This window comes from Xiphophorus couchianus, chromosome 7 (genome assembly GCF_001444195.1).
Source record: "Xiphophorus couchianus chromosome 7, X_couchianus-1.0, whole genome shotgun sequence".
Lineage (NCBI taxonomy): Eukaryota > Metazoa > Chordata > Actinopteri > Cyprinodontiformes > Poeciliidae > Xiphophorus > Xiphophorus couchianus.
This window is the reverse complement of record NC_040234.1, coordinates 1,599,207-1,611,093: the sequence shown is the minus strand read 5'-3', so window position 1 is coordinate 1,611,093 and position 11,887 is coordinate 1,599,207. Positions and strand designations below refer to the sequence as shown.

The following is an 11,887-nucleotide window of genomic DNA, read 5'->3' as shown; positions in this document are numbered from 1 at the left end:
CCTACAAGTCATGAAGAAAGTATGTTAATAAGTCAGTAGATTGAAAAGCTCTCCACATTCTTCTGAATGTTCATTAATATGACTGAGTTACATCTTCTTTAAAATGTTAATGTTTAAATACAGAGATTACAATGTACTGTACCTGCATCTAACCTTCTGCTGATATTAACAGGAAATTCTATTTTCGTTCTTTTATGACTTCACATTTGGGTCTAAAGAACTGAAGGCTTTTTGTTCCCACATTACGGAGTCTGGAGCATGTTCTTTTCAAAATATCTTCTACAGATAAGCTCCAGAATGGAGAAGCAGTGTTTGTGTTCACTCTGTGTCAGTGTAAAATGCCCATGTTAGTGCAAACCTCATGTTATGACTGCATGTCCTTCTGTGTGGCAGCTTCTTCCCTCTTCCAGCCGTTGATCACAGAACAAAGTCAAGCAAATTCTGTTCACAAGCTGTTGATTTCAGATACATAGCAGAGACTTTATTCAGTTCATGTGGTAATGATTTATTAATGCTGGGACACATAGCACCTTTTCATTTCAGGGATCCACAGCAAGGAGTCTGACAGTGGATGGAGACTCCTGCTGCTTCCTGTCATGTGAACAATAAACAGGAGCATTCAGAGATGGTGAAGTATGAGTGAGCAGTCCCACAGCTGCACAAATGGTTTTAGTCCAAGAGGAAAAATGAAAAAGAGAGCACAGTGATCACAGTAACAATCCACAGCAGCCCCATTTGAAACTTCCTGTGGCTACAAAAGATTCAGACTCTATAACAACTCAGCCTACTGACACAAAGCTCTGCTGTATGGCACTGTTTTCAGGCTGTCACAGAATCCGTTTTATCATGAGAACTTTTACAAATACAAAACAAATGATAACTTTGATATAGTCAAAAGAATTGTGCTCCAAATGATACTCAACATAAAATTATGTACATACCAGTAACTTCTTAATATACACATTTTTTTCACATTGTTAGAATTTCACAGAAGTTTATTAAGTATAGCAAACTGACTCGCTAACATCTCCGTGTGTGTACCATCTCATTAGAAACAATAATGCTGTTAATGCATGTCAATATTATTAACTGAATTACTAAGTGAAAATCTCTTTTAGCATCTTTCGCTAATCTGAATAATTCTCCTCAGCTACACGTTTCAGTCGTTTTCCTGGGTTTTCCTAGACATTCAGAGCTGCTTCCCTCCAGCATCCATCTACAAATCTGATCCTGACAGACTGTACAAAAAGATGAAGAATGTTCTTTTTTCCTCACAGTGTGACATTTAAACCTTTCCTGTTTTGGGTCAGTTAAGGTCACCAAGAATGTTTCAATGCATAAAATACCAGAACAGTGAGAAAGTATAGAAATATATTACCTTTCTTTAAAGTCAGAACTTTACTTATACTGAATTTACTTTGCCTGGGAATTGGAAAGTCCAGACAATGATGCTATAGCTTCATATGATTCTCATAGTTTAATTTACAACATTTAAGTTAAACTGAAGTAATTCATACTTCAAACACCCAGCGAAACCAACAGAAGAGAATTGCGGATCTCATTAAGTCTGGTTCATTTGGGTTAGGGTTTCATTTCTTCTCTTAACACAAATATACACAATAAACACCATGCGAATGTTCTGTCATGAAGCAGGTTCTGTGTTCTAGAGAAGTCCATGTTTAGATGTAAAATGTGTGGATCAGCTCCACAGCAGAAGAGGAAAGACTTTGTGAACATGTTGGCTAAAGCTGAAAACCACAAAATTATCCACAATGAAATGAGTCTTGTAGACTCATGGGGTGAAAGTTGTGGGTACATCTAAACAGGTGTGTGAGAGTAAAGCAGCTAACAAACCTGACCCAGTTCCACCAGTTCTATCAGGAGGAATGAACCAGAACTCCAGCAAACTGTTGTGAGAAGTTTCTGGAAGGAAACACAACACCTTTGACCCAAGCTAGGGTTTAAAGGGCAATTCAAACTGCAGGAAATTTTAGAAAATAAAAGAAAAGTGATCTCCGAATTCTGGCATTTAGCAAATATAAATAATTTTGGTAACCTGTACTGACCTAAACAGTAACGTTTAATCTGATTTGATGTCAGACACAGGGAAAAAAAAAGGTTCTGTCTTTTTTATACTGTGGATGTAAATATGTAGTATCAACTCTATGTCCACCATTTGGTTTATTACATCTTACAGTTTTCTAAGGGCTCTTCAGTACTGTGGACCTGAACGTTTTCACCTGATTTAATTACAACCTCTGAAGAAGAAAAGTAAGACATTGGAGCAGATATTTAGAATCAGACATTTGGTGTGTTTACGTCCGTTTTCATCTCTTCACAATAAGATGACTTGGAAAAATTATGGACTGTTCTTCTAAAAGGGTTAACGGAATTTTTATGCATGTGTCTGGACTTAAGTGTTTCTGCAGAGCAAGAGCTACTCCATGTTAGAAGAGAAGGATCATTTTCTGCTTTCCTTGTACAGATAATTTCCTCAAATCAAGTCCACAACGTCCAGCAGTGGTAGGAATTACAGGGACAGGAGGAAAACACATCCAACTGTTTGCAATAATAAGTAAACACAAAAAAGAAAATCTAACAGAATAAACTCTATTGAAGCACTTGAGTTTGTGATGAAAAGAAATCCTCCAGAGTGGTCCTCAAAACAAGTATACTTTGTTTTCCAAAAGAAACTCAGCATTATAACATCTGCATTTAGTGTTTGCTTGAAATAAAGTGCTCAGTATTTCTATTCATCATTTTCTCCATCCATATTTCTAAATGCCAAACATGTAGAGAATATTACTGCTAAAACATGACATTCTCACAGTGTGATGGGAGGATTTACCAAAGAAATATTTTGAATGGTTTGTTTAGACTGAAGATGACAAATGCGTGCAGAAACTTATCTGAATTTGTCAGATGTTAGTTTCTAGAAATTCAGCAGCATTTCTAGGGAACAACGTCTCACTGTTACCCTGCAAATACATAGAAAACCTTAAGCAGCTGATATGAATCCTCGGTATCTGAGCAGCGTCTAGGTTTACAGATCCAAGTTCCATCATCATGGTACAAAAATTTCACTGCTAGCAGGGATTTATAAAGTTAGTTGTAATGCTAGTAAAGATGTGTATAATTGGAGTTATATTCAGCAGCATCATCTCACAATAAGAAAATACTTTAAAATCTCCAGTGTGAGTTCATTTATTCAGTGGAGAAATAAACAGCGAGTCAAGAAATGATTGTTTTAAATTCACTATCAATGTCCTGCTATTAATACTGTTTGCTAGATCTTGTAGAACAAGATCTTCACCTTTAATGCTTCACAAGGCTGGAGCGTTTAGAGAGTGACCTTTGACCCTCCCTGATGCTTTCTTCTCTTCAGATCAAGGTTTAGCTTTGGTTAACCTTTTCTGTGATGCTCGACTCAGAAAAGGTGGATCAAAAATCCAGTGATGAGGTACTACCAGTTTACTAGTAGAGTCCACCAGAGAAACCAGCCCACAGCAACATGGATCTTCCACCATGCTTCACAGTGGGCCTCAGGAGTTCTTCCACATATCTATCATTTGCTTCAATTTAAACCAACTTAGACTGATTAAAGCACACAGTCCTAGTTAAAGTCTCAGTAGAGTTCACAAGACTGTACATGTTTATATTTGTGATGTTAGGATCAAACACTTCAGTTAAATTTACTCTAAAGAGACTATTTTTAGTACCAGTAATTGTGCCACCCATTATTATGTTAAAAAGTTATTTTTAACAGCAGTTTTTTCCCACCAAATAAATGTATTTAAATTAAAAGTAGACTATTTTTTTCCTAAAACGTCCAGGTTGAGATCTTGCTCTTTCAATAATAGCTGGATTTAAACATCTTTACCAGGAGGAATAAGAAATAAGTGACAGTCTGCACATCCCACATGGACAGGAAGAAGTGAACACAAGTCCACAGCGGCTCTGGAGGCATTTTCCTGTTGTAGAAAAAGAAATACTGCACAGTTTGGGGATGGCTGGAGCTTATTGAAGTGGTGTTACTTTAAATTGAGTCTTTCTAGATATCACTGTACATTCTTGATATTCAACTATCATCTGAATTGACCAAATCTCAGGTTTGTGTATTGTCAAAGAAAATACACACAAAAGATCTGCTGAAATTAAAATATGACAACAGATTTCCCTCTGTTCATTTGAACTTGTTCAGTTGTCACATGTCGGCTGATATTCAGCTTCCACTAGTTAATCATGTTAATGAACACATTCCTAAATTCACCTTGACATCATTCTCATTTCGACTCATCAACATAACTTAGACTCTTCACACTTAAAGACTGTAAACAACAAACTTGTGATAATATGAGTTAGATTACGGTACACACAAAAAGCAAATAGAAGAACAGAAAAAAAACATGTTCTTTGTATGCATAAGGCTGCTACAGTCACTGTGTTTCTGCTTCTTCACACTGTCCTGCTACATGATAATGACTTGGTCAGAGGTAGAAGCCGCTGGCTTGTGATTCAGGTACTTGAGGTATAGTCTCAGAACTGACCACCTTGACAGCAGGGGGCGCTGCTCCATTCTCGTTGACACAGTCTCCAGGATAGGAAGTGTCCAGGATGCAGCCTTTCATCTGTTTGAGTTAAATTGACATGAACCTTCAGGTTAAACTTTAGTGATTGTAGAGAAATGTGTTCACTCTTCACGCCATGTCACATTGTTTACCTTTCATATTTCCTTTGATCATATTTACACTCAGTAAAATGAGCCTTACGTTGTGCTCCTGCCCCAGGGAGTACTCTACCTCTGTTGAATAGAAAGTGCTGATGCCAACTGAGGTAGTCTGTTCAGTTCATGCCAGAGGTGCTGCTATATGTAAAGACATACTGGGGCCCAGCCCCCACCTGTGCAATCATATTAGTCCAGAGTAGCTCTGTTTTTCATTGTCACACCCATACTGACCAAGACACTGGCAGAAGGTCAATGTATTTTATAATATTTCTTCTGCTGTTACCACTACTAATATACAGTATTTACAAATAAGTACACTGCTCAAAAAAATAAAGGGAACACTTTAAGTGTAAAACACCTGTTCAAGTGTTCCCTTTATTTTTTTGAGCAGTATATTTTTGCGATTTTTTTTGCTTGTTAATTCTTTACTCAAAAGAACTAGACTGCACATAATAGTAGAAGGAATTATTAGTGAAAAACTGCTTTAAAAATAATGCAGGTTCTAAATAAGTCACAGACTTGTATTGTTCTTCAGAAGAAAATAGCAACTGACAGTGTGTGTTCATAAAACTGTAAGTTTGATGTTGTGTTGCAGTAATGAGTGGATTCTGTCAGTTTATCATGCTTCTGTTTAAATTATGTTAACTGTATAAGTGGCATTCACTAGCATAAAATTGTTTATTGATAACTTCTGTGTAGCAGAAATGTTTATTATTGTTGTTTCTGTGCTCTGTGTAATAGAGTGAAAGTGCCTTCGCTGTAAAGCTGTATGTCGTGTGTTAATTTATAATGTCTGACTAAGTTTATAGAACCAGTCCGAAGTAATATGCTTAGCTTATTAAGCTGTGCAGTGTATCTAAGTACAGTTGGAAGTAATTACTTACAATATCACACTTACATTCAGCCTTTCTAATCAAACAGTTTAGTTTAAGATAAAGATAAGATGAGATAAAGGATACCTGCATATTCTCTATTTTCTACTGTTACATGAGAACATTGCAGTAAGGCAAAGAGACCCAATGAGCCTTATTCATTCATCAATGTCAGTTCTACGAAATAACTATGATTTCTGTCTTCAACAACAGATGTTTAAAATCTGGACATTGCCTGTAAAGTGGGACTAGAGAGTTGGGAGAAAGTATTTTTTTAGATTTTTGTATATTTTTCTCTCTGATACATTTTGTTTTAAAACATCAAAACAAATGGCATCATCAGCTAAGCATAGTCCCAATAAAAAAAGGAGATTTCAAACAATGGTTTTATTAGTTACATTTTTTTGGTTCCTGGCAGAGCTGTAGAATTTTAAAAAATCATTTTAATAGAACCTGTCTGACAACATGAAGCAGGCTAAAAGATCTAAATGTTAGTACAAATTCTTGAAGTACTTTGTTGCTGCCAGGTTGTCACAAACAGTTTTTGAGAGTAGGACAGGAATACTTTTTCACATAGAGGCAGGCAGAGTTGGAGATGTTTTGCTTTTATTTTTAAAAAAATCAGTTGTACTTAATTTAAAATATATTTGGTTGATCATAAAATTAGTTGAAACATTTAAAGTCCAATGTAGTTGGGATGATGTGTAAACATAAATAAAAACAGAATACAATGATTTGCAAATCCTTTTAAAGTTGTATTCAAATGAATTCAAGAGAAAGATCAGATATTTACTGTTCAAATGAAAATCTTTATGTTTTTACAAATATTCACTCATTTGGAATTTGATATCTGGAAGATGTTCCAAAAAAGTTGAGATAAGGCAAGACCAGGGAAGTTAAGGAATGGTCAAAGAAACACTTGTTAGGAACATTTTACAGGTGAACCAGGTGAGTGTCATGGTTGGATATGAAGAGAGGATGGCCACTTTGTGAACTGCATGAGCAAATAGTCCAACTGTTTAGGAGTAATGTTCCTCAGTGTATCTGGAGATATTTCTGCAAGTAAGCATCAAGGCCAAAAACCAACATTAAATGGCCATGACCTTTGATCCCTGCATCAAAAATCATTCTGTTACCATATAACCACATGGGCTCAGGAACACTTTAGAAAACCATCGTCAGTGAAAACAGTTAATTGCTACATCTACAAGTTAGAACTCTACAATGCAAAACAACAACTTTATATCAACATCCAAGATGGACTGAGCCAAAGTGGAAAAATGTCTGTGGTCTTATGAGACCACATTTTAAATTATTTTCTATAATTTAGCTATTATTCTCCAGGCCAAATAGCTAAAGGACCATTTGGATTATTATCAGAGCAAAGTTCAAAAGGCAGCACCTGTGATGTATGGGGGAGTGTTTGTACCCGTAGCATGGGGAACTTGCATCTGTGAAGGCAGCATTAATGCTGAAGGGTACATCCAGGTTTTGAAACTACATATGCTGCCATCATCATGCCATGCATGAGAGTGGTGGGAATAGACTGGCCTGGATGCAGTCCAGACCTGTCATTGAGAAAGTGTAGAACATTAAGAAGATGTTGAGCAACTGAAGTTGAACCTTGAGCAAGAATGGGAAAGAATTCCACCTACTTCTACAAGTAGTATCTGTTCCCAAACACTTATTGAGTGTTGTTAACGAGAAAAGTGATGTAACACAGTGGTCCCAACTTATTTGGAACAGTTTTATTCATCAAAATAAAAAAGTGAATATTTGCAAAACCGTGATAAAGTTTCTCTATTTGAATATTAAATATATTGTCTTTGCATACAATTAAATTTAATATAGGTTGAATAAGATTTGCAAATTATTGTATTCTGTTTTTATTTTTGTTTTACACAATGTCTCAAATTAATTGAAGTTGTGACAAAAAGAGCAAAATTAGAAGGAAACAAAAACATTTTCACTGTGCTGAAAGCTCAATCTAAAAAACTGAATGTGCTGCGCTAAGGGATTGCTGCTTTTTTCCCCAACTGGTAATTATGACATTTAATGGGAATTATTTCTAAAGTCCAGAAAAACACTGTACAATAAAATATGACCAGAGTTGCAAACAGTGACAGAGTCGTCCATGTTTTCAGACTGCTGACAGCTTTGCAAAAAAAAAAGAAAAAAAAAAAGAACAGACTAGGTGAAAGAGTCTGGCTGTCTTGATGCTAATTCTGTGTATGCTTGTGTTGGTACTGGTGTTGGACTTTTCCTGCTTTGTTGAAAATGACAATGCTCAGCAGAAACACTGTCTGTGCTTTTCATGTGTTCATCTTAGTACTTTGACTATCCACCGCCAACGTAACTCTGCTATCAATCTAATTTAAGCTTTCTGTAAACCAATCAGCAATTGACCTACAGGTCCTGTTATGCTCAAGGCTTAATCTTTGTTAGCTGTGTTTTGTTTTTTTGTTTCCTTGCTTTTGTAGAATACTAGAAAACACCCACAATGTCTTGCGATGGTACTCACACCCTACAGATTTTGGTTACATTACAACCACAAACAATGTATGTTAATTTGATTTTATGTGGGATCCCAACATTAAGAAGTTTTGTGAACTAAAATCTAAATGATACATGTTTTTTTCATGTTCTTACAATCTAAACTTTTTTGGCATGCAGATGTATCCAGCCAGCAAGAATAAAAGTAATGGGGAAAAGAAAGCCTGAAGTGATGTAGAGCCATCGTCCAACCCCTGGGCCGCAGACAGGTACCGGTCCGTGGACCAATTGGTACCAGGCCGCACAAGAAATAAGTAAATATTTCCATTTTATGTATTATCTGAGTCTAGAGGATCTTTTATTTTGAAAATCCTTTAACCAGGTTCTCTCGGTTACGTCTTGCGTGCCAACATTGAACTCAAAAGCGAGCAAAATGAGTAAGATCAGATGTCTTTGGAAAGGCCCAGAGAAGAGACAGGAGAATTTATTTATCTTGGATTCCCACATACCAAGCCCACTCTGCTTAATATGCAGTGACAGGTGAGCTACAAAACTGCATACAGCAGACAAAAAGTCCAGATCAGGGCATCTACACTATTTATTCTGAGTGGAGTAAAGATGTCAGAAGTGAAGATCGATCACTTACTTAAGCCTAACCAAAATATTTCATTGCTGACTGGAGTGTAGTTAAAACATACTTTTTGAGCCTCTGCACAGATGCAACTACTTTGAAAATCATAGACAAAAAATTTAGTTGGTTAACATTTTGACAATAGTATCAAAATATCAGCAGCCTCACCTTACTGTTACTTGGGTCGTTGCCATCTTCGGAGCTCATCATGTCACTGCGGTCTGGCTGACTGCAGGGTTTTCCAACTCCCACAATCTGCTCCAGGGATGTTTTGGGGAGAGGGCACTGAATGGAGGGGAGGGCGATCTCTTCTTGCTGCTGCTGGAAAGATGAAACTGTGAACTCACTTCTGTCCTGCTGTCCAACCTTCCCATACAAAGCACTTCCACTGACAGTGGAATCCACGTTTGGCATTTCTGCCATTCTGTAATTAGTGCACAAGTCTAAAGAAGTAATTGCATTAGGTTTCTGGCTGCTGTCTGGACAGGGGTCGTTACCGGGACTTTCAGTGAAATCAAAATCCTGCCACTGAGGTTTAGTTGTGGACCAGTTGGAGAAGGCGTCACACATTCCATTGAGAGTGGTTGACCTTTGTTGGACATGGCAGTGCTCGGAGAGCTGCTTCTGTGTTATTGACTGCTGATAATGTTGGAACTGTTGGTGCATTTGTTGCTGGAGAAACTGCCCATCCAGCTCTGTGGCCTTGTTGCTGAAAACCATGTGCTGAGTGTTTGTGTGTTGGAGATGCAATCCTGCACAGATGAGAGTGTCCTGAGCTGTCCAGTGTCCATTGTGGAGGCCTGGATTATGCCCCAGCAGCTCTCCATTAGTCAGCTGGTCTCTATGCTGGCTCCAATCATGGCCAAGTCTGCCTTTTTGCATGTTGAGGTGCTGCTGCATCTGCTGTGACAGCTGCACAATAGGAGCCTGCCCCACCAGGCAAGGCTTACAGTGAGGAAAATGTATCTGCACATCTGCACCAGATCTGGGATTACTTTCAGATGCCGACACTGTGGTAGGGATCGTTGCTGTTGTTCTAGGAAGGACCTGTCTCCCATGCTCTATGGAAACAGCCCTACCTTCAATACAGTTGTAGATATATGAGAGGATTTCGTCATTTGTCAACAGGTCATCCAACGTAGGCACACGGTCAGAATCCATCTCCACACTGATCATTCGCTCATCCAGGAGCAGCAGCTCCAGGTCCTCGGCACTAAGACCCAGCCCTTCCAAAGCTCCAAACAGCTCACTGTTGGAACAGCTCCCATCCTCTGCATCCACCACACCCTGACCTTCCAGGGTAAGAGAATCCAGGGTAGCTAGCAGTGGGTCGAAGCTGGCGCTGGGTTCTGAAATGCCTGGCTGTAAAACACCATTATGAGGCACATCCCAGCTCTGGCTCTGCCTTGAAGGTTCAGAGACAGAGAAGTTTGTCTGCTCTCCAATGAAACTGCTGTGAAAGGTTGTGTTGGGTTGGTAAACATATACAGACTGGTCCTGACTCATGAGAGCCCCAAGAAGAGAACCAGGATCCAAGCCATCCCTTGCCAGCCTTTCAGCTCGGCTTTTCTTGGACTTGCTGCTGTTTTTCTCCTGGCTTCCATCGATGAAGTCCGCGATGGGGTGGTTGGACTGGTACAGTAAGGCCTCACCTGTGGCAAAGGTAAAGGGGAGATGCATGGAGCGCTTACGCAGATGTTCTCCTCCCTCTTCATCTCTGTGAAAACAGCAAGCAACACTACATGTTAGGGATAATTCTGTGGCTTTTCCAACCAGTGTGTTCAAATAACGCTCATACATTTAAAAGGAACAGTCAGAGCAAATATGTTAAATAAGTTTTTTATGCATATTATTTCTTGAATCCACATTCTGTGTACAACTAGCAACATATAGAGTCAGAAACATACAGAAGTGGCCTCTGGGTGGCGATGATGTAGTCTGGTTTGCCGTTCTTGTACACCAGCCGGGCATTGGCCTGGACCCATTTCCAGCTATTCTCTTTGGTGAGGAGCCTGAACACAGTCAGTCCGCTCTCTCCTGTTTTTATCACTAAACACACAAGCACAACCATAATGAGTCAACACAAAAAACATCTAAATAAGCTCACTGAAATATTCTATTAGAATAACAAAGGTCCAGTCTTCTAGCTTTAGGACTTTTCATGTTTTCAAATGTTTCAGGTTCTTAGAACCTTGGTTTTGGCCACAACTTTCTGATTCTTCATGTGACCAGTGCTGTGGTGTTCTAAATCTGCTGGTGATCCTAGATAGAAATGAGGCAACACGTGAAACTGCATTCAAGTCTGTTTTATCATTGGAGTTTAAAGATGGCCCTTCTACTATAGAACAGGATTAGAAGGGCCTGTTCTGTTCTATCTTTATGTGGACGATAGAACAGAGATCTTCCACATAAACCTTTTGAGGATAGAAGCTGCAGGGAATTAGTGTTTCTCAGTAGTGTTGTTGTTCTGCACAGATCTTTGGACCTCACATCTGTCAGACAGTGTCTCAACCCAAGTGTATTTGTCTTGTTGTCATTGCTGCTGAATGTATCATCTCTAATACTTTGCCCATGTTGTGGATTTATGGGATGTATCCTTTAGTCTGGCAGCTCCACAGCTTCACTCAATCTGTTCTCTAATCTAGCAGGATTACTTATGAAAGCTGTCTGAACACACTGGACCTGACCATCCCAACTTTTGTAATAGGGCAAAGGGTAAAAGAGCAATATGCTTCTGTCTGTACCAAAAGTTGATATTGGACATGTGACATTGAGTATACCCTGACAAATTAAACTTAAAACTACATTTGATTAGAGACCTTGTTCCTGGTTGAAGGAGAAGGAAAAAGGTTTTCACTGCCCTGGTATAGAACTCCAAAACTATCCATATTTCAATTCAATAATAAAAGTTGTTAAAGATGATCATTCCTGTATAAATTGGTACAAAATTAGCTAAAATTAACTACTTGTGTAAACAACCACAAGATGTTACACAAGTTTTCACACCAGAATTGCAGACACACAACTTAACAACCATGTATAAGAATCAAAACAATGAGCTGCTGCTAGAAGACTGAAACTATGACTATATTATTTTAACATGGTAAGTACATCCAGGGTAGAGTCTTCAGGGACCTGTTTAAACAAAAACAAAAGTGAAAAACT

At 38.4% G+C, this 11,887-nt stretch overlaps 1 protein-coding gene across 1 annotated transcript in view; it reads right to left on the bottom strand.

The window, feature by feature from the left end:
* Nucleotides 1-484: 484 nt before the first annotated feature.
* LOC114148976 (aryl hydrocarbon receptor-like) overlaps nucleotides 485-11,887 on the bottom strand; it is a 32,096-nt gene continuing 20,693 nt past the window's right edge. Inside the window, exons 9-11 of the mRNA XM_028024507.1 lie at nucleotides 10,630-10,771; nucleotides 8,891-10,439; nucleotides 485-4,628 (exon numbers count right to left, since the gene is read on the bottom strand). Coding sequence (XP_027880308.1) covers nucleotides 4,488-4,628; nucleotides 8,891-10,439; nucleotides 10,630-10,771 — 1,832 coding nt within the window. The 3' untranslated portion in view covers nucleotides 485-4,487. The remainder of the gene's footprint in view (nucleotides 4,629-8,890; nucleotides 10,440-10,629; nucleotides 10,772-11,887) is intronic.